The sequence below is a fragment of the Sceloporus occidentalis genome, unplaced genomic scaffold (genome assembly GCF_023333645.1).
Source record: "Sceloporus occidentalis isolate IW3139 unplaced genomic scaffold, rSceOcc1.0.p SCAF_70, whole genome shotgun sequence".
NCBI classification, from domain to species: Eukaryota; Metazoa; Chordata; class Lepidosauria; order Squamata; family Phrynosomatidae; genus Sceloporus; species Sceloporus occidentalis.
In genome coordinates, this window is record NW_028317050.1 from 3822445 (window position 1) to 3846368 (window position 23924).

The 23924-nt window shown below is 43.3% G+C and overlaps 1 protein-coding gene across 1 annotated transcript in view; it reads left to right on the forward strand.

Moving 5' to 3' along the window:
- The first annotated feature begins 962 nt into the window (after positions 1–962).
- LOC149286350 (myosin-10-like) overlaps positions 963–23924 on the forward strand; it is a 222921-nt gene continuing 199959 nt past the window's right edge. The window contains exon 1 of the mRNA XM_089494253.1: positions 963–1310. Within this exon, the coding sequence (XP_089350379.1) occupies positions 963–1310 (348 nt within the window). The remainder of the gene's footprint in view (positions 1311–23924) is intronic.

Consider the following 23924-nt stretch of genomic DNA (forward strand, 5'->3'; position numbering starts at 1 on the left):
GTTCTGAATAAATATAAATAAATAGATAAGAATACATGTTACAAAAAATTACACAATTCAAAATCACTGTTTAACCCATTAGGAGTCAAGGTCTTAAGTCTAAACATCCATTCCATCTCCTGTTGTCCTAACTTCTTAATAAAATCCTCCCCTCTCCAAAATTTGCCAACCAGTGTTATGCCAATAAATTCAAGATCTTTTGGATCTTGGTTATGGTGGGTTAAAAAGCGAATAGGAACACTATGTTTATCGTATCCATTTCTGATGTTTCTCTGATGTTCTTCTGCTCTAGTGTGTAGGGCTCTCGTTGTGCGCCCCACATATTGTAGCCCACAGAGACAACTCAGTTAATATATCACGTTTTTAGAGTGACAAGTAATTTGTTTTTTAATATTATATTTATATCCAGATCCCCCGCAGCGATGCAGGGGACCTGGATCCTCCTGTGTTATGCCCCCCCCCTCCAACTTACCGGTGCTTCTGAGTCCCCGGTGCTTAGTCCGGGCAGCGTGTAGAGCTCTACGCGATTCGTGTAGACAACTTCCGCTGCAGCCGGGAGGAGGTGCGGTTAGCAGCGGGGGTTGTCTGCGTCCATCGTGCAGACTTCTTAAAATCTTTCTGCCACTCAGAGGGTCACCGCTTAAGAAAAGAAAAAAAAAATGTTCAAATAACTTTTTGATATAATGCCCTTCTACTGTTTTTGGCTTCTTCCATAGCTATGGTTTTACAACACAAACTTCCATAGCTTTCAACAGTCCAATTTGTAGTATTTAGTAAATGTTGGCATTAATTATAGTGTGATAATGTGAAGTGGTTACCATTTAACTTGTTTAAAGAAATGCATACAATCCGCGTTAACTTTTTTAGATTATATGTAGAATTTACATCTGTATCAGTTGTTATACAGTTCTCTGTGTAAATGAATATTTTTTTTTGTAGGCATTTTGTTAGCGTCTGATAAGATGTCATCTCGAAGTTCATACACAGATGATGCAGAGCGCTATCTATTTGTAGATCGCAACCCTATGAGTAGCACTGCCAATCAAGCCGACTGGACGGCAAAAAGGCAGGTATGGGTTCCCTCAGAAAAGCATGGATTTGAAGCAGCTAGCATGAAGGAGGAGCGTGGTGATGAGGTGGTCGTAGAGCTAGTGGAAAACGGCAAAAAGGTGGTGGTCAACAAAGATGACATTCAGAAGATGAACCCACCCAAGTTTACCAAGGTTGAAGACATGGCAGAACTAACCTGCTTGAATGAGGCATCTGTTCTTCACAACCTCAAGGATCGTTACTATTCTGGCCTCATATATGTAAGTAAGATTTGCATGCGTTACAATATTGGCTTGTAGGATAAAGAATGCAGTTTAAATGAAATAAGAGTGCCCCATGAAGGATATGCATGCACATGTATGAGTGTGTTAAGTCTGTATAATTTCTCAACCTGTGCGTGTTTTACCTTATAATGAAAGTCTTACTGGTTGCTCCTATAAATTATAATATCAGCTGTTTCCAGTGTGGGATGGTCTGTGCTATCCTTAAATGCTGGCACTTAATAACCAAAAATATGGTGCACATTGCCCTCCATTTTTGTTGTCAGAACCGTTTCTTGGCTTGCTACCAACACGACCCTCAGGCAGGTAGAATAGATAAGTGCAAAAACAAAGTGCTGTACATTTTAAATTATTCCACTGTATTACTTCCGTTAAGGTGACAGAGACCTGTTGGGGCCTCAGGTTTCACTCTCATTTCTACATTAATGATGGGGTTACATTGTAAGTAAGGCTGATATAAGTTCACCACGTGAAAGGTATCCAAGATATATCCAACTGCATTCCTTATTTTCAAAGCCTTACTGCAATGGTTTTAATCAGGCATTGTCCTGCATAGAGACAAACTTTGCAGCAAGAGCAATATTTCCGTTAGGGATGTGTGGTAGTCAGTTATGTTATAAGATAATGGACCAGGGAGGAGCTGTTGATATAGCCTATCTAGATTTGAGTAAAGCATTGGACACTGTTTCCCATAGAAGACTTATAAATAAAAATAAATGAATAGATAAGGCAGTGGTTTAGTGATAATAGGCACCATTAACTACAACCTTCTGCCTGCTACTACTAGAGGGGTACATCAGGGATCAGTTTTGGACCCTTAGTTTTTAATATTTTTTATAATTAATATTAAAGGTCTTAATGGCAATCTATGTCTGCTTGCAGATGATACACAGGTCTCCAACAGGGTACACATTCCAGGTGAAAACTCAAATGGCAGATAATTTATGTAAAGAATGGTCAAGAGTGTGGCAGCTTCAGTTTAACTGAACTGGGGCCAGACCCCAACTGGGTCTGCAACCAGTTCAGTCGGGGAGCACAGCTCCGTCGCTCCTAGAGTTGTGGATACAGGGGGCTGGCAAGAGGCACCTGTCCCACTACCCAGTACCGGGGTGCATTTAGATACTGGGGAGTTCGGGTCCCAGACGAGGACAACAGTCCCACTCGCCAGGGCAGGGAGACAGGGTCCATAATCTGTGGGTAGCAGGCTTGCTTTCAGTCCTCTCCAGGGGCCCCAGTGATGGACCGTTCCGTCACACACTCCATCACATATCTCCTTTTTCTGGGGAAGACTGACATCTGATAAGACCTTACACGGTTTGATTCCGAAGTCAGTCTGTATATCTGGACCACCACTGCCAGCCACAAATTGGTACTCCCCAAAACAATTTAACAAAAGAGCAGTACTCACCCAGCCGCACACTGTGAGCGGAGGGAAGCCACATGCTTCCCCTCCTGTATGCTCCATCTGCTGGGGAGAGATGTCAATCTGCCTCTTTCCCATTGCCAACACTTCTGCTGGGGGTACAGGATCCATAGAAATCACCACCTCTGGGCAATATTGCGGGGGTAAAGCCAATGGAGCTGGGGTCACAGAGGGGAGCGGGCAAAGGCCAGCGCCACTCTGTCCCGAGGGCAGCGCTTCAGCTGTATTTGTAAAGTCCAGGGGCACCACCAACTCTGGGGCTGCCTGACCAGACCCTCCTTGGTTGCTGCGGTCAGGCTTTGGAACAAGGGGAAAGGGTGGGCAGAGGCCAGCAGCACTCTGCCTCGATGCCAGCAGTTCAGCTGGAGGATCTGGCTGGGACATACAGGGGGGGTCTCGGTCAGTTACCGGGCCATATTGCAGGGAATAGGGCAAAGTGTCTGGGGTGAGGGAAGGGAGTGGACAGAGGTCAGCTGTGCTCTGCTCGGCTGTTTGTGTTTCTGGTGAAGGCACAATACTCACAGGATCCACCTCCTCTAGGGCAGACTGCTGAGCATGGTCAAAGATTTCTCGGTAGGCCTGCTCCAGGATCCATTCTGCCAGGTAGTCATCCTTCAGCTCTGGACACCACTGTGCGGCCTGCCAATACAGGGCCCGGTATTCACAATCCACAGTCATTTCAAGTGGAAGCAACTTCTCCAACTCAGCCACCAAGTCCTTTTGGGGCTTTTCTCCCAGGAACTGCATTCGTCAATCTAGTTGTAGCACGTACCATTCCTTGGAGGATGGGAGGACTATTCCCCGGACACCCTGGTCCACTCTGAGAGCCTCCATCCAGGCATTTATGTAACTCACAAAACAAAGTAACTCACGCACCAACACGTCCTGTAGTGCTGGAACCATCTTTAGCTTGCTGCTGGTATACCCGCTGGTACTCCGCTGGTACTCCGCTGGGACTTTTGCAAGGAGGTTCCCGCCGCTGCAACCAATGTAACGGGTTCACCAAGAGAGCTGTAGTAACTCCCAGAGATCACCCACATGTATCCTCCTGTTGTCCCCGGAATAACTTCCAGCACCATGCACACCTTGGAATCCTGCTATGTGTACCCAATAAGTAGACACAACTACCTTGAACTGACTACAGCAGGAATGAACAGTTTATTCTTGTAAAACATAAATTCATATAGCCACAGAACTTAATTAACATAAATTAACATTGATAAACAGGTACATGTAGACAACCCAACCTTTAATCCCCTTTAGCTACTGAATCATCCCCTTGCAGCAATCCTGTTAATGGGATTAGTTTACACAATGGAGTTCCTGCCTGTTTGGCAGCCAGGCTGGAGCCATCTCTGACTACCTTGGGGCCCTGTATGTCATTCTGTCACAGCAGTAAAATCCATACCTTTATTGTCCTCACTATAAAGAATCCCTTCCTTTGTCATCTATGAAACCTGCGCTCTTCCAGTCTCAGAGGGTGACCTTTTGTTCTTTGTACATTTCTGTTAATGAACAGGTCACTGAAGAGCTTGTTATATTGGCCCTGCATATGTTTATATAATGTTATTATATCCCCTCTGAGACGCCGTTTTTTTTAGCGTATATCATTTTAACTTTTTTAGTCTCTCTTCATAACTAGCATCTCCCAGTCCCCTTATTAATTTTGTAGCCTTCATTTGCACTTTTTCTAGATCCATAATGTCTTTTTTAAGGACCGGTGCCCAGAATTCTACCGCGTAAAGTGAGGTGAGGTCTTACCAATGACCTGTAAAGGGGCAAGATAATATCCTCCTCCCTTGAATCAATACCTCTTTTTATGCATGCCAAAACCTTATTGGCCCTTGCAGCTGCTTGCTGGCATTGCGCACTGTTGTCAAGTCCTTCTCATTGGTAGTTTTTCTCAAGGATATTCCATTTAAAGAATAGGTTGCATTATTAACTTTGCATTTTTTTATATTGAAGCTCATCTGCCACTTGCACGCCCATTCCACAACTCTGTCTAAATCTTCCTGCAAAGAAGAAACATCAAGATTAATCTGAATTACCCTGCCTAATTTTGTGTCCTCAGCAAAAACTGTGGCATGGCTCTCAATGCAGCTTGGGAGATCATTTATAAATTCTGGTTGGGGGTCTCTACCAATTGCGACATAAATTGGTCATGAGGCTAGGTTTCCACTTGGGTTTTCTGTGGAAATTGCTTTTTTTGACCTTAGGCAGTTTTTCCAGCCTTTACAAGTTAGAAGTTTCACCCAACTAAAAGGGATTAGGATAAATGGCAAGTATCTGCCCCCTGATGTCATTTACTTGGTAGAGTTCTACTTAAACGCCCCGGCGGACCCTTTTGTCACTTTTCTGTGGTTTGTAAGGCCTGCTTTATTCCGAATGTCTGCTCCTCTAGGAAGATTGGCCCCAAATGATGGTGCAAATTGTTTGCTGTTGCTTTTGGCACGCAGGATCCAGTCGGGCATGTTTGTTTGTAATGGCATGTTTGTTCCAAATGGCGTAAAATTCAATATGAACTTTGTTTTGTGTGAAACTGTTTGTTTCCAGCCTATTTCTCGTAGGACACACAGATACTGGGTCCATCCCCTGCATTGTAACTGTGGAAAAAACGCCATAAAAAACGCCAAGGCAATAAACCCACATGGCTTTTTCATGGCGTTTTTTCTCCCCCATAGACTTCTATTGGAGAAAAACGCCAAGATTTCCTTGCAAAAAACGCCAGAGTGTCAACATGCTGCGATTTTGAAAAACTGCCACAGAGCCCAAAAAAGCAGAAAAACGCCAAAGAGGACTGAAAAAACGCCAAACAAAAAAACGCCAAGTGGATATGGCATTCTGCGATTTCCTATTGAAGAACAGCTAACATCTGGCTGCAACGTTTTTTCACTAAAAAAACGCCAGGTGGCGCTATTGGCGTTTTTATGGGCGTTTTTAGCTAAAAAAAACCAAGTGGAAACCTAGCCTAAAGCAGGTTCAGAAACTTGCTGCCCTTCCAATCTATATCTGGGTAATTAAAGTCTCTCATGATTAAAACTTCATTTCTATTTGCAGCCTTTTCAATTTGAAATAGCAGCTGATCTTCCCCGTCATTGCTAATGTTGGGTGGCTTGTAGCATACATCCACAAGTAATGTGTGACTCTTTTTTACTATCTAGGTTAATCTGGGCTTTAGTTAAGGGTTTGCATATTAACAAATCCCTCCACCTTTTCTATTTACTCTGTCTCTTTTAAAAAGTGAATATCCTTGTAAATTTACTGACCAGTCATGCGTATCATCCCACCACGTTTCCATGATACCGATCAAGTCATATTGTACATCACTTTCCAATATTTCCAACTCACCCATTTTGTTTGCCAAGCTTCTCGTATTTGCTAAAAGACATTTAAGGTTACTACCCATTTCTGGTTTATCAGTTGACAAGTAATTCTTGACTGCAGGTTTTGTACTATGCAGCTCTATATTGTCTGTGCTAACCCCACCACTGCTCTCACCTCCTTTTCCCATAGCTATACCCCCTTCCCAGTCTACTCTAGCTAGCACTTCATTTCTATCTTTATCCTCCCCCCAGAACCTAGTTTAAAAGATCCTCAATTCCTCTAGCCATCCTCTCCCCTAGAACTGTAGCCCTCTCTTCATTGAGGTGCAGTCTATCCCTGTTGTAGAGTCTGTAGCCGACTGCAAAGTCTGCCCAGTTCTCCAAAAACCCAAATCCCTCTTTCTTACATCACACTCTTAGCCACGCATTGAAGTAGCACGTGGTACTGGTAATATCCCAGAGAACATTACCTTGGCGGTCCTTTGCCTAAGTTTCTGACCTGGTGCGCTAAAATAATTTTTAAGGACCCCCCACCTGCCCTTAACTATATCGTTTGTACCAACATGTACTAAGACCGCTGGATCATCTCCAGCCCCTCCCAACAATCTGTCTACACGGTCCGCAATATGTCAAACCCGAACACCTGGGAGACCGCATACGGTTCAGCATTCGGGGTCCTATCAACCTTTCTTATAATTGAATCCCCTACCACCAGCACCTGTCTAGCCTTCCTAGCCTTCTGGCTCCCCACTATGCTGGAGAGGCTATTCTCCTGGCTGCTAGGAGAGTCAGCCTGCCCCAGAAATGCTTCCTCTAAGCTGGTCTCCCCAGCATCTTCGCACAAACTGGGAAACATGTTGGGGTGATCTAGCCCACAACAAACCTCCCTAGCTCTCCAGCACCTGCTGCCCCTTACACAACTAACCCAGCTCTCTGCCCTCGAGACCTCTTCTTGCCCATCTCTACCCCCCTCTGCACTGGCCCCAGCCAATGCCTGCTCTGTAAGCAGTAAGGTCCTCTCCATGTTGCCTATGTCCCTCAGTGTTGCCAGTTGCCTCTTTAGATCTAGTACAGTACATTCCAGCAACCTGCTCACACTTGCAACAGCGGTACGTCCCCTGGGGAGCTTGCTCCAAGAGTGGCATTATCCAACATGCCTACTAATGTAAGACAACAAAATATATATAAATATATACATGGAATTACTTTACCCTACTTGCTTTTTAACTCCTTCTTTGCTTGTAACTCCTCACTTAGAGATGTCACTTACGAGATGGCCGTAAGATTCGCCCCAGCTCAGATTCAATGGTTTGTCCAAGCTAAATGCAACTGCAAAAGCCAAGCAGAACTCACATAGTTTAAAATCTTTATAGTTTAAAATCTATAAGTTCAGATACAGATATACAAAAATATATCTTAGAAATATCAATAACTAAAAAAGAAAGACATAACTAAAAAAGAAGTAATAAATGCAATTGGAAAAACAATAATAAACTTTTGAAACTGGCAGACATACTGGTACAGAAGGAGAAGAGGCCCTCATTCTTGTGTGTTTATACAATTTAACCAGGTAGCTGCTGTCACCTGTGGTTGATGGTATATTTCCTTTTTAGGAGTGAAAATCACTTAAAATGACGCTAGCATAAAAAAAAATATCAGGAAAGACAAGGATTTCTAAATTTATAGCTTGGAGGTTAGGAGAAAGAAGAGATATGATAGAAACATATAAATGCATAAATAGAACAAAGTACCATATTTGCTTGAATATAAGACAAGTTTTATTCAGAGCAAATGCTCTGAAAAATACTCCTCGTCTTTTATATTCAAGGTTGTCTTATAATCAGGCCTCAAACAGAGGTCTAACTACAAGACTAAGATCCAGATCACCCGCAGCACTGCAGGGGACCTGGATCCTCCTCTCTGGCATGACATGACCTTCTGGTGCTCCATCATAGAAGCCCCAGCAGTGCCGGGCAGCACTGGAGGTTGTCTGCATGCATCTCGCAGATGCTCACCATATCCCAGAGTGGAGGGACCTGAATCCTCCTCTCTGGCAGCTGGTGAGTCTCCGATCCTGCCCGACACTTCAGCCAGGGCTTCTATGACGGAGCGCCGGCGTGACATGACCTTCTGGTACTCAGTCGTAGAAGTCCCTGCGGAAGTGCCAGGTAGCAGCAGAGGTTGTTTACGTGCATCACGCAGATGTTCACCGGCTGCCCCCACTAGACACCAGGGAGTCTGAAGCATGGGGGATAAGTCCGGGGATGCATTGGTATGTCTGGGGGGGCAGAGTGGCATATACCCCCGTATATGCCACTCTGCCCCCCCAGGCATATCTGGGGGGGACAGAGTGGCATCTTAGGAAGCCAGAGTGGTATATAGGGGTATAAGGCATATCTGGGGGGCAGAGTGGCATATAGGGGCTACAAGGCATATCTGAGTGGCAAGCCGGGGGGCAGATGTCCATAACTGGGGCAGATGTGCATGACGGGGGGGGGGGCAGTTTGGCAAATAAAAGGACATAAAAACAATTAATGCATTTTTCTCAATCATAGTTTTTATTAAATATTAAAAAAATAGTTTACTTGTGAATTAATATTTACTAGTAAAACTTTCTTTTTTTTCCTAAATTAACATTCAAATTTGGGAAGGTCGTCTTATAATCAGGTTCGTTTTATAATTGAGCAAATACAGTATAGTATGAATGGATATTTCAGAGGAGGTGATACAGTGGGCCATAACCAGAGGTTTAGACATACTGTAAGGAAGTTTTTCTTTTAGACAAGTGGACTAACAAACTACTGGAAGTGGTACAGGTTAATAGAGTCAGTCTTTAACCCCTTCAGGACCGGGATTTTGATACTATGGTGGCGCTAAAGGACCGGAGCCGTTTTTGTGTTTTTGCTATGTCTTTCTTCAACTGTAAATTCTCTCATCAATTAGTGCACCCACACAAATCATATATTGTTTTTTTTCAGCACAAGTAGGGCTTTCTATTGAAATAATAATTATATATATATATATATATATATAAACCATCATTAAGTATGACAAATATCTAAAAATGTGGGGGAAATTAGGAAAAAAAAAGGAAATATTTTCACAGTTTCACCTATAAAAACTTAATATAACCAGTGCAAATGGGAAAAAACTCCAAAAGTGTATTTGGGTATTTGTCCTGTTTTTGGAAACACCTCATATGCCTGGTATTTTCATTTATTTTGGCAGTTACAGGGTTAAATATAAATGACCCGCATCACTGTTTCTAAACAAGATTTTTTTTAAATGTGGTATCCTGGGAGTTGCGCCCCAATGGTGGCCAGAAAAATAAAAACTGCTCAACAAAAGTATATATTTTTTGAAAGATGACATCCCAAAGTATTTTACTTGGGGCATTTTAACACTTTTTAGTGCCAGTCTGTCCTAAACACTGCAGTAAAATTTCATTTTTTTCATTTTTAACAAACCCATTTAATCCGAACACAGTATTTCAGTTATTTTTTATTTCCCTGGGTACATAAAATGGCTGAAACAACTTGTGATTTGTATTTAGAAACACCCCCTGAGTACAGGAATACCCTATATACATGGGTAGGGCATGTCTCTTTGGCACTGTGGGTTCAAAATTGGAACATGGGCATTTCAGTTTTCAAACATGGAATTTTGACACGTAGACACATGGGCGTAGGAACCCCTAAAAATCTGGGGGGAGCAGCATTTTCCCCCATCAGATCCCCACTTTCTCCCCATCTCTCACACTATCTACCCCCTCTCCCCCTCTCACACTTTCTTACTCCCCCTCCCTACCCTCCCTTCTCACACTATCTACCCCCTCCCTTCTCACACTATCTACCCTCTCCCTACCCTCCCTTCTCACACTATCTACCCTCTCCCTATCGCCCCCTTCTCATTAGCTACCCTCTCCCTACCGCCCCCTTCTCACTAGCTACCCTCTCCCTACCGCCCCCTTCTCACTAGCTACCCCCTCCCTACCCCCCCTTCTCACTAGCTACCCTCTTCCTACCCCCTTCTCACTAGCTACCCTCTTCCTACCCCCCCCTTCTCACTAGCTACCCTCCCTACCCCCCCTTCTCACTAGCTACCCCCTCCCTACCCCCCCTTCTCTCTGTCTACCCAAGGGGTGTCCAAGTTTTTTCTGCAGTGGGCCACTTCATCAGAATTGTATACGTGCGCAGGCCGCACTCATTTTTCACTGTGAGAAAATATGGCCTTTAATAAAATATACAGATTAAAATAAAGTAAATGACACAAAACCTTTACTTTTCCTCTCACTGATTTTTGGGCCTAGAAAGTTTTGTGACTACAAATTCAGGACTCAGGATAATTACAAATGAAACAGTTCTATTTATTCTAGGGATGCACCAAAATGAAAATTCTGGACCAAAACATTCACGGTTCACTTAGCCAGAACCGAAAATGACCCCCACCTTTAAAAATAATAATAAAAACTCTAAAAACTCAATTTTTTATAAAAGTAGGTAACACACCACAATTGGACAAAAAAAATTAGCAATATGACTTGGCATGATAGGAGTGTGATTGCTAACAGCAATCACACTCCTATCATACCCAGGCAGCCAGTACATGCTGGTACAGGGTGGCTGTAAGTGATGTGCAGACCCCATATTGCTGGCAGCATCAATACACAAGGGGGGCAGCTAGCTAGGTTTCAGCATGTACTGGCTGACTTGGCATGATAGGAGTGTGATTGCTAACAGCAATCACAGTCCCATCATGCCTAGGTTCCAGCATTTACACATCAAAGACCCTACCCACCCCCTTACCTGCACTGCAGCTCCTCGATGCCACTCACAGACTTCAGCAGGGGGCGCGGCCTCCCTCTGCGTTCTCTGGTACTTCACCGAGGAAGCAGGATGTGATGTTATGTCACGTGAACTCTGCTGGGTTCCGCTTCCTCTGTGCAGTACAGAAGACCCTCCCACAGGTAAGTAGCAGGGCTCTTGTTGTAGCAGGGCTCGAGGTGCGGACCACGTAAGATCGGTTGCCTTGGCTGCCGATCTTATGCGGGCTGCACCTCGAGGTCTCGCGGGCCGCATTTGCGGCGTTCCTATTGAGGGAGGGTTCCTACGGCCCTGGGGCCGTAGTCCCATGCAGCTGTTTCCACACCAGCGCCTTCCAAATTTAGTCTAACAAAAAAAGAAAAACATTTTCACATCCACTTTGTGGATTCACCATGATTATTTTTCTGAGTAGATGTGTGAAAAAACAAAATAGGTCTTGATTTGTGTTCAGTAACACCCCCTGAGTACAGCAATACTCCACATGCATAGATAAGTCATGTTTCTCAGACATTGTGGAGTCAAAACTGGAACATGCGCATTTCAATTTTTAAATTGTAAGTGACAGGTTTAGGCCGCTGGCATCAATCAGGGAGACCGATCAGCGACTTAAAATGTCACCTACAAGTGATCAGGTAATAATTATGTTTTTGGGGTTTTTTTTATTAATAATTTGTGTTTTTTCATAATTACCCTAGATGACCCCTCTCTCTTTGTAGGGCAGGGTCATCCATGGGCTGGCATAATGATCCGATCACGATCATCATCAGCCCAGCCCAGCATTTGACCTGGAAGCACCCTGGACTTTCAGGTCAGTGCTGTTATTTTATTTTTTTTATAATTTTTTTTTTTTACATTTTTTTTTAAACTCTTTCAATGCTGATGCTCCATTGAAGCACAGCATTGACTGATATTTAGTCCCCACAAGCTTGTAGGGACTAATATTAACCCCTGCAATGCTGCGATGGGGGTCATACACAATCGCAGCATTGAAGGGGTTAATTGAGAAAGGGGGGTAGGGGTTAATTGAGCAAGGTAGGGGGTGGGGGCTGGTCTCCACACTCATGTGGAGACCAAAGAACCCTGTCTCCCTGTCCCTGAAGCTGCCTCTGGCAGCTGGGACACAATCTCCCGTAGACCGGAGATTGCAGGGGAGGAGTCTCTTTGATCAGTCCTACAGGACTGATCAAAGGGCTTGTGGGGGCTCGTTTTTGCTGTTGCTGGTCTGCATGGGCTTCCAGGCAGACCACCAGCCGCAGAGCCCATACAAAATGGGAATTAACCCCTAAAATGCCGCAATCATGGCACTGATGGGGTTAACGCTGCACTGACGCTCTCATGGAGCGATCAGGCAGCAGGGGGGTGTTGTGCCAATCAACACACAACCCCCTTCCCTGAAGCTGCCTGTGGCGATTGCACTCCGTGGGAGTGATCACAGGCTCGGGGGTGGGCTCTGAGTGGCTGTGCTGGTCTGCCCAGACTCCTGGGCACACATCAGCAGCAGCACCCCCCGCGATCACCATGCTTGTGGCCATGTGGGGGCGGTTTTTGGGGATGACGTACCTGGTATTTTTAGGGACTTAATGTGGATTCTGGTTTCCTTACACACTACCAGAACTTCATATGAACTTCATCTAGTCATCCAATGTGTGTGTAATTGCTGTTATTATCTTTGATGTTTTACTGTGGTTATTGGTTTCCCTAGGTTTATTTGTTCTGTCCCTTGGTTATCTCTCTACCTCTCTGCGTTTCTCACCTCCAGACCTATTGTTTATGACACCCCACTCAACCCCCCTCCCCTTCTCTAATACCATCACTTGTTTTAAGTTCTAACCTCTATCATGTTGATCAGTATTGCTTCGGACCTGATGAAGGGAGGATAACTCTCGAAAGCTTGTCTTTTAAATGTTATGTTAGTCCAAAAAAAGGTATCACCGCATACTCTGCAATACTCGGCTTAATTGCATTGCCTTCTTACTTTTAAGTCCTCAGAAATAATTGTTGTCACTAACAGAACAGTGTTCCCAGTGCTATATGCTGCCATGGGAATTTCACATCCCAAATGCATTATTTTTCAATATTAAACAGGAGCTGACATACTTTCAACCATACCTCTTATTTTAATCACTTGCCAATTGGCTTGTTCCTCAATTAATGTCTGACCAGCTGCATACCTTTTTATCATCTGCAAAAAGAGAGGCCAGCACATTTTCAACAATTTCCACATTCTTTCATTTGACCTTTATATTTTTGAGGCAAATGGTGCATCGTGGAACAAGGGAGTTATCCTTAAGTTCATTTTATCTTATAAAACTTCCAAAATGCATGAGGTTTCTTAAAATAAATGTTTTTTGTTTTTTTTTAAATACTTCCCGTAAGTATATTTTTGTTGAATATGTGTAGATTTAAGTATTTTTTGTAAACATATACTGAAAATTGGTAATAACACAATTTTCTTTTATTACGTGAAATATATAGGGTTTTTGTTAGCAAAAACATTTTTTGTCACGCAACTATAGCATCAGGTTACATGATTACATATTTCTCAAGTGTTTGCTTAATGAACACAAGTGTTTGCTTTATGAATAACACAATACCACATGTATGTTACATTACATTGATTATTTAACCCCTTCAGTCCCAGGGGTTTTTGGTACCTCAAATTCCAGAGCAATTTTGCCATTTTTGCGGTATGTCAGTTAAGCGATTAGTCTTCTTTCCTGTGGATAGTGTTTCCCATGTAAACTATATATTGTTTTTTCAAGGAGAGAGGGCTTTCTTTTGATACAATAATAATAATAAAGATAATTTGCTGAAAATTTAGGATGAGAAATTTAGTAAATAATTTTATATATTTTCCCCTCTGAATCATCACAAAATTAGGTAAAGTGATGAAAATTCCCCTCCAAATTTATCAATTCAGGTGTCCTGATTTCAGAAATACCTAATTTATATAGATTTTCCATACTTTCCCAGCACTTATAGGCAGAGGCGTATCTAGGGTATGGCACCTATGGCTCGTGCCATAGGCGCCATTTGAAGGGGGAGCCAGTGAGCGGCTTTCAAACGCCTTTTTTTTTTTTTGGATGCAGAGGAGAGAGAGGGGTGCCTAGCAACCGCTCGGCGCCGCCATTTCATGCTGAGCGCCGTAATATGACATCATATTTCTCTACCATATTCCTACCCTAGTGGGTAGGGGGGAGGGTATATAGTGGGTGGGGGGGAGGGTATATAGTGGGTAGGGGGGAGGGTATATAGTGGCTAGGTGGGGGGAGAGGGTATATAGTGGTTGGGGGGAGGATATATAGTGGGTTGGGGGGGAGAGGATATATAGTGGGTGGGGGGGAGAGGGTATATAGTCGGTAGGGGGGGAGAGGGTATATATTCCTTCAGTGCTGAGCTCACAAGTGAATTTCAATTGATCTGGGTTTGTGTGTTGATCTATACCTGCTATGGGCAGCAGGGACTAATATATATATGTAACGGGTTTTTGGGTAGACCCACAAATATCTCTGTGGTCATTTATCCCAGTTACCTCTTTGTGCTCTGCAGGCCAATCCTGAGCCTCCGCTACCTGGGAGTTGGGATACATAACTGTGGCAGTGCCTCCACCCAACGGAGCATCCAGGGTATGGATATGAGCTCCCGCTGGGAACATAGCCGAGTGATTAATAAAACTGACACAGGGCTAACTTAAAATTAACTTTGTATTGCACAGCAAAACACTATGCATGAATGCAACAGAAAAAACATGAAATATAGTAGAATAAAATATACAGAAATGAAATATACAATACAAGGTTCACCCACCCACAACAATCACTGCGGCCCAACCTAATATTCGCCCTAGTGGCCGCTGGGTACCTTTAGTTGGTGCACATAACACAGTTGGGGCCCCATGAGTAACTTACTCCACAGTATGGGTTGAATTGTATTGGAAACTTCAGGATGTCAGTCGGACTGGAGATCAAGAGCTTTTATTGGTGTGTGGCTGAATTCAGGGTGCCCTGTTGTGGAGACAGGGGGAGAGGTTTTAGGCTTACCACTCTACCCCCTGCAATCAGGGCAGTTCAGCCTTTATCTTCTTCACTGCCAACTCTGCTGCAAACAGCACTGTATCTCTGTCTGCTGGAAGATTCTGCCAGGATGCTGCAACTCTCCTCTGAGCTAGTGATGTCCGGATCATGAACGAATCGTTCATTTGATCCGGTTCTTTTTAGTGATCCGGATGAATCGGTTCACTAGACTGAACGATTCATTTGTAGCGGTTCAGTCTGTGAATCATGCAGCTGTAACCTGATCCTAGAGCTGTGAGTCATCTGCAGAGCACTCAGACACAGACTCTGGGGTCAGGTTACAGCTCATTAATTCACACAGGAACGATGACTCATAGAGTCAGAGAGTCGTTCAAAGAGTCGAATGATCCGAAGAGTCGAATGATCCGGATCTTACAAGGATCCGAATCTTACAGAGATTCGAATCATTCAGAGAATATTACTGATACCATACTTTTATAAATAAATACATTAATAATGTTCACACTGTCCCCAGGATTTAGATTCCCCTGAGTTTGCCCCCCCTTTACCTATAACTGCACCTACAGTTAACTTTATTAAATTAATTAAATTAACCCTCAGTCATCAGCATAAAATTAACCCTTATACCCCATCAACCATAACTGCCCCTGAAATTAACCGTAAAGATCCCATTAACCATAACGGCCCCTGAAATTTATCCTAAAGACCCCATTAACCATAACGGCCCCTGAAATTAACCCTAAATACTCCATTAACCATAACTGCCCCTAAATTAATTGCATGTACTCCAGATAAATTCAAAAAAAACAAAGGGATCGATCCAGCATTTGAAAAAAAAAACCTTCCAGCTTTATTTTACTTAATGATTAAAAAGCATAGTTCACACCTGTGCATCCAGTACACAGGAAACCCCAAATCTGACGCGTTTCAAGCGGTACCCCGCTCTTTATCACAGATAACTCACCACTGAATTTGTTTCCCTTAAGTAAGGCAACAAAATGGGGGAGTGGTGAGATTACTCGTCATCAACACATGTGCAATTAAAATCCAATTACAAAACAATTAGATGCAATAAGATGAAAAAGACTAATGTAAACAGCGTGAGCACGGCAACACAACCTACAGCAAATATATAAACACTATTGATCCACAAATAATATGTATATATGTCAATGAGGCTATTACATGTATATTGTGTGTTTTTTAACCTGCTCACAGTGCTTTAATATCACAGGGAGGTGCATAAACATATAGGTAATATTTACCACTTACATAATAATCTTAAATAATTTTTAAATAAAAATACCTGATTTGACCAAGACAAAATTGTATCAAATAAATCTTAATCATAATGTAACAATAATTCCTGTTTAATGTTAAGTCCCATTGGTATACAGGTATCAGTTTTGGGGTTTCCTGTGTACTGGATGCACAGGTGTGAACTATGCTTTTTAATCATTAAGTAAAATAAAGCTGGAAGGTTTTTTTTTTCAAATGCTGGATCGATCCCTTTGTTTTTTTTGTGTTCATTCCACGCATCAAGTCCGTGCGGATCCGTGCAGATGAATATATAGGGAGGTGAGCTGGCTTTTGCATTTATTCAATTTTACTCCAGATAAATTACCTAATAAATTGGTATGGTTGATGGGGTCTTTAGTGTTAATTTAGGGGCAGTTACGCTTAATGGGGTGTTTAGGGATAATTTAGGGGCAGTTATGCACCTAAATCTTTAGTGTTAATTTAGGGGCAGTTATGCTTAATGAGGTGTTTAGGGTTAATTTGGAGGTAGTTATGCTTAATGGGGTCTTTAGTGTTAATTTAGGGGCATTTAAGCTTAATGAGGTGTTTAGGGTTAATTTGGGGGCAGTTATGCTTAACGGGGTGTTTAGTGTTAATTTGGGGGCAGTTATGCTTAATGGGGTGTTTAGGGTTAATTTGGGGGCAGTTATGCTTAATGGGGTGTTTAGGGTTAATTTGTGGGCAGTTATGCTTAACGGGGTGTTTAGGGTTAATTTGGGGGCAGTTATGGTTAATGGGGTGTTAAGGGTTAATTTTAGGGGCAGTCATGGTTGATGGGGTGTTAAGGGTTAATTTTTTGGGGCAGTCATGGTTGATGGGGTGTTTAGGGTTAATTTAATGGTGAGGGTTAATTTAATTAATTTAATAAAGTTAGCTTAAGGTGCAGTTGCAGGTAAAGGGGAATGTAAATCCTGGGAGCAGTGATTATTAATGTATTATTTATAACAGTATGGTGATATTCTCTGAATGATTAGAATGCCAATGAAGGCAGCGAGTCGTTCAAAGATCCGGATCTTACAATGATCTGGATCTTACAGTGATCCGGATCACTGTAAGATTCGGATCCCTGTAAGATCCGAATCTTTGAACGACTCTCTGCCTTCATTGACATCACTGGAAGCAGGGGGGAGGATTCATAATGAAAGGGGCGGGGCCAATCGTTAGTGTGCCTGCACGGAGTTACCGGAAAACAGTAACTCTGTGCAGGCACACTGAGTGATCCGAAGATCCGGATCATGAATCGGATCATTTCAGTGAACGAATCGAAATGATCCGATTCACTTTAATGATCCGAACTTCCCATCACTACTCTGAGCATGGATTTCAAGCAGGCCTCTGGTCCTAGGCCTCTCTCACTCTCCTTCTCTCTCTCAGCAAGGGTCCTTCACCTCTGGCATCCAACTCTCAACTCCCCTCTCCAAACTCCAATGGCCCCTTTTGTACCTCACCCATGTGCTTTGCAGTTCGCCATCTGCTGGTCACTCCATAAGAACTGCAGGTGAGTCAGTGACACAGCAGCAATCACTAAAATCCCTTGAGGGGTTACATATATATATTGTGAGATTGTGAACCCCAGGGAGATGATTAGCATGGCATCTGAGTACAGCTGCTATGCATATTATACATATGGGTCCCTGGGGTGGAGCAATTGGAGAGCAGGGTGGGCCAATGCTCCATTCCCCCATTCTGTGGAATATCCATGCCGGCTTTTCCAGGAGGCTAGAAGTCTGCAGGATCCAGTACGGGATTTCTATGAGGCCGGCATCAGACACAGGTGCTGGGCATTAAAAACCCCTGGAGCCTGATACTCAGAGACTGTTGGGGGAAGAGGAAGTTCCCTGCACTCCCAGGGGCAAGGAGAGGCCCTGAACAAGAAGACCATCCCTGAGTCAAGTGAAACAATACCTGCCTAGACATTTTGTGTGCTGTCTGGGGGAGGTTTTCCAGAGCCTGGCGTAGCTGGGTCTGGCTGGGAGGTTGAGGAAGTGGGTCATTAGGCTGGTCAGTCTGGACCAGCATAGTTCAGTTAGAGAGGGCTCCAATTGGGAGCTAGGTTTTCTTTTTATGATTTGGTTTTTGGGGTTTAAGCGGTTAAAATAAAGTGCTGTTTTGTTCAAAGCTGCTGTTCCTGACTCTGATTGCCCTAGAGGACTGTGCTTAGGACCCCTAAAAGTGACATGTATGGCCCTCATGCTATAGGGTTTGTCACAATATATATATATATATATATATATATATATATATATATATATATATATATATATGGGCAGCAGCAATTTCAGTGCTTGCCATAGGCGCTATTTTCAGTAGATACGCCTCTGCTTATAGGGAACATACTATAAGGTGTATATTATTCTTTATAAAGCCGTATAATTTTTACATTAGGTATGATGGGATTGCAACTCTAATTTTAAACAAATAAAGCAAAAATACCCACAAAAGTATATATTTCTATAAAGCAGACAACCCAGACTATCATATTAGGGGTATTTGGGCACTCTTCAGACATCTATTTGGCCACCAATCACTGTCAAAAGTGGCCACAAAAATGATTTCCTGCGCTTTTTTCCACCAACACTTCTGTGTAGATTTTTTCACACAGGGTATGTGTTACGGCAGAGAAACCAGGTCAAAATTGTTTAGCTGCATCTCCTGATTATGGAAATACCCCACATCCTTAGTTGTTTTTTTTTATTTTTTTCTAGAGGGCCATATCCATCCCTTACATATACCTACCTACCTACCTGTCTTCTCCTGCTCTCTCTCCATCTCTCATGTCCCGTATTACCAATTGCTTGTCTGCTATTTCTTCATGGATGTCACAACACTACCTGAAACTTAATCTTTCTAAAACTGAACTCAATATCTTCCCTCCCTCCCTCTCCACTCCACTACCTGAATTCTCTATCACCATTAACAACACGGCCGGATGGCCGGCAGACGGATATTCAACGCAGCCGCTTAGTTTGTGGCTGGATTGAATGCGGCCGTCGTGCCTGTAGCGTACCTGGCGCGGGGGGGGGGGGGTCGGCCCGCCCCGGCTGCCGCTCATCTGAGGGGTGCTGGCGCGGCAACTGTGGCTCTGCACCGGGATTTGAAGCCACGCCCACCATCTTCCGCACCGGAAGGACAGGACACAGAAGAAGAGGAAGAACGAAGAGGAGGAGGAAAAGTGACAGTGACAGAAGAAAGGTAGGACAAGATTCAGGGAGAGTGGATAGTGTGTGAGAGTGATGGGTGTTATGCTGAATGTTTGTGAATGAGGGTTTCAGATAGCATGGATGTGTAAGTGTTGGGTGATAGGGAGGCTGTAATCACATTCCTTTCATGCCCAGATTTCAGCATATACTGGCTGCCTAGGCATGATAGGAGTGTGATTGCTGTTATCAATTTTTTTTTTGGTCCAACTTTGGTGTGTTAACAACACTTTTATTGGACAGAATAATTATATATATATATATATATATATATATATATATTGCAAACAGCAATCACACTCCTATCATGCTAAGTCAGCCAGCACATGCTAGAACCTGGGCATGATAGGATTGTGATTGCTGTTAATTATATATATATATATATATATATATATATATATATATATATATATATATATATTAATTAATATTGTTGTTGATTTTTTTTTTGTCTAATTTTGGTGAGTTACTTTTAATAAAGTATTTTAAAAGTTTTTTGTTTTTGGGGGGGGTTTTGGCCAAGTGAATGCTGAATTTTCAGTTTAGGTCCAGAATTTTCATTTCGGTGCATCCCTACTATATACTAAGCCAGTCACTGACGTGGTAGGCCTACACCACATCAATGTTTGGCTTAGTATATAGAGATAGGAGTTGTAGTGCAGTATTGTCAGCGTCTGGCTCAATGTATAGTGATAGGCACGCATTGACGTCAATGTGTGCCTCAGTATATAATAGTTATGCTGTACCCCTGTCAATGTTTGCCTAACTATAGAAACTATGCAGTTTTAAAGTGTGTGTGGGGGGGTGCTACATACAGTATATGCCACAGGTGCCAAATACTCTTGGTACGCCCCTGCATCATGCGGCAGTCAGACCCAATGGCTGTGCCTCAGCTCTTTGTCCCACGTCTTAAAAGGGGTGGGATGAAGAGCTAAGTCACAGCCATTGGGCGGTGTGGTGCGTGCACGCCGGCCGCTTTGATTTCATTAGGTGCCTGTGGAGTGACTGCCGCACGACAGATGCTTTCAATGTCGCTCGCAACCGCTTTGGTGGCGCAATGGGCCAGTTGACTAGACTTGCCCCCCAGGCCTTGGCCTGCCAGTCCTCCCCTGACTCTAACCTTTCCTTCATCTCTCGCATTCAGTCCCTCGCCAGATCCTGCCGCTTGCACCTCGTATCCGCCCATTCCTCACCCAAGAATCCACAAAAACTCTGGTTCATTCACTTATCATTTCCCGTCTTGACTATTACAACACTCTTCTGGTTGGCATTCCACTGTCTCGACTCTCTCCTCTACAGTCTGTCCTAAATGCTGCTGCTAGGCTTATCTTCCTTGCACGCCGCTCCTCTTCTGCTTCCTCACTCTGTGAAAGCCTCTACTGCCTCCCAATTACCTTTAGAATTACATTTAAAATCCTGGTACTAACATAAGGACCTCCATAATACTGTTCCTCCATACATTTCTGCCCTTACAAGCAAATACTCTCCTACTCGATCCCTACGTTCTTCCCATGGGCCAAGGCTCTCCTCCTCACTTATTACCTCTTCCTTTTCCCATCTACAATATTTCCCCATCAGGGGCGTACCTAGAGTATTTGGCACCCGGGGTGGATCCTGTAAGTGGCACCCCCCACCAAATGTAAAGACATCTACAAAATTATGTTAAGAATATTTATTGCACCAATTTGTAAACTGTATTTCAACTGTAAACAACAAGAAATCTGAAAAAATAAATTAATAACTTATAAGTAAAATAAATACGTTTAAATAACATTTACTGAACATATAATAGTGCTTTCTTTAATAACCCTCCAAAAAAAACAGTGTCCACATTGTCCACATAGAACCTGACCAGCACCCAAATTACACACACATAGGACGTGCCATCTTTGCCCCCAAACAGCCCAGCATGAGTCAGCATTGTTCCCAAACAGCCGAGTGTACGCCATCTTTGTCCCATGAACACGCTACCTGTGCCATCTTTGTCCCACAAACACCTTGCCTGTGCCATTTTTGTCCCATAAATGCTTATCTTTGCCTTTTTGACAAATCAACTATACACCTATGATTAACACAAACACTTTTACAGTCACTCACTAATTCACTTTCATTCACACAATTCATTCACACAATCATTTATTCTTTCACACAAATTATTTACACATATTCATTGATGCATTCTAACAAATTCTGTAATTCTCTCACTCATTCAAACAATTCATCCACACATTAATCCATTCATTTTCGCTCTCTCATTCTGACTCTTTATTTCAATATTCTTGCTACCCTCCTTTCTCCCTATCTACCCATTCTCACCCCCTTCTGCCCTATCTACCCCTTCTCACTCCCTTCTCCCTATCTACCCCCTATCCCCCGTCTCACTCCCTTCTCCCTATCTACCCTCTCCCCCCTTTGAAGTTCACTTACCTTTCAGGAGTCCTGCGGTGGGGGTGCAAGGCCTCTGTCTTCCATCTCTGCCACTGTATGGAACAGTATAGAGTGATGGGAGTTATGATGTACTTTAGAGCATAATTATATAATGAAAAAGACATTGGAAATGGTACAGCATAACACCCATCACTCTCACACATTTCCCAATCCACATTTACCAATCCACACTTACCAATCCACAGATTCCACACATACCAATCCACACATACCAATCCACAGATTCCACACATACCAATCCACAGATTCCACACATACCAATCCACAGATTCCACACATACCAATCCACACATACCAATCCACAGATTCCACGCATACCAATCCACACATACCAATCCACAGATTCCACACATACCAATCCACAGATTCCACACATACCAATCCACATTTACCAATCCACAGATTCCACACATACCAATCCACAGATTCCACGCATACCAATCCACACATACCAATCCACAGATTCCACACATACCAATCCACACATACCAATCCACAGATTCCACACATACCAATCCACAGATTCCACACATACCAGTCCACATTTACCAATCCACACTTCCCAATCCACATTTACCAATCCACAGATTCCACACATACCAATCCACACATACCAATCCACAGATTCCACACATACCAATCCACAGATTCCACACATACCAATCCACAGATTCCAAACATACCAATCCACAGATTCCACACATACCAATCCACACATACCAATCCACAGATTCCACACATACCAATCCACAGATTCCACACATACCAATCCACATTTACCAATCCACAGATTCCACACATACCAATCCACAGATTCCACGCATACCAATCCACACATACCAATCCACAGATTCCACACATACCAATCCACATTTACCAATCCACACTTCCCAATCCACATTTACCAATCCACAGATTCCACACTTACCAATCCACAGATTCCACACATACCAATCCACCCTCACTGAATGATTTCCTACCTTTCCTCTTTTCTTCTTACAGCAGTAAGCTCCTTTTCTTCCTCTTCGCTCCTCTTCTTCTGTCTTCTTCACTCCTCTTCTTTTGTCTTCTTCCGGGTCAGAGGGCACTGTGGGCGCGGCTTCAGTGTTGTGCGCCGGGATCTGACAACAAACCCCGGCGCACAGCAGCAGTTGCCGCGTGGATCGCGAGGGAGCGATATCGGAGGTCTTTAACAGACCTCCGGCTCCCTTGAGTAATTTTAAGCCGGTTCAAGGGAACCGGCTTAAAATCACTCAAGGGAGCCGGAGGTCTCTTAAAGACCTCCGATACCGCTCACTTGCGAGCCTTCTCCTCCAGCGGCGGACATTACTGTCCGTCTCTGGAGGGGTGCCGGGTGCCGGCAAGTTGGCACCCCCCTGATCAGCGGCACCCGGTGCGGACCGCCCCCCCCGCCCCCCGCTAGGTACGCTACTGTTCCCCATATCTCTGGAATCTACCAACGCACCTTCAGCATTCACCCTCCCTCTCGACATTCAAGAAACATCTCAAAACCCACTTCTTCAGAGAAGTATACCATCTTAACTGCTAGAACTTCCTTGTCATTGATACAACCACCACACTACCTCTCATCCTTTCTCTGTGCCTTATGTTTGTCACCCCATTCCCTCAAGATTGTAAGCTTGCGAGCAGGGCTCTCTCCACCTAATGTATTGGTTTGTCTTAGTCTGTCAATTCTTGTCTTGTTATACCCCTTGTATTGTATTAAGCGCTGTGTAAGCTGTTAGCGTTATATAAATAAAAGATAATAATAATAATATAGTACCCTATAGGGTAGTATTTTTTATACTTATGGCTTAACGGGTTTGGGGGTTTTGAACGGGGGCAGGAGGGTTATACCCTTTAGATGTTGTGTTAGGGCAATGGGATGTAAGGGTTTTTCATTATTATTATTATTATTATTATTATTATTATTATCTTTTTTATATATTTTATTTTTTGTATTATTTTTTTTTCATTGCATTGATATCAGTGCAGTATGGTTAGAGGTCCTCTTAGGGACCTCTTAAACATGTTATTAATGCCAGT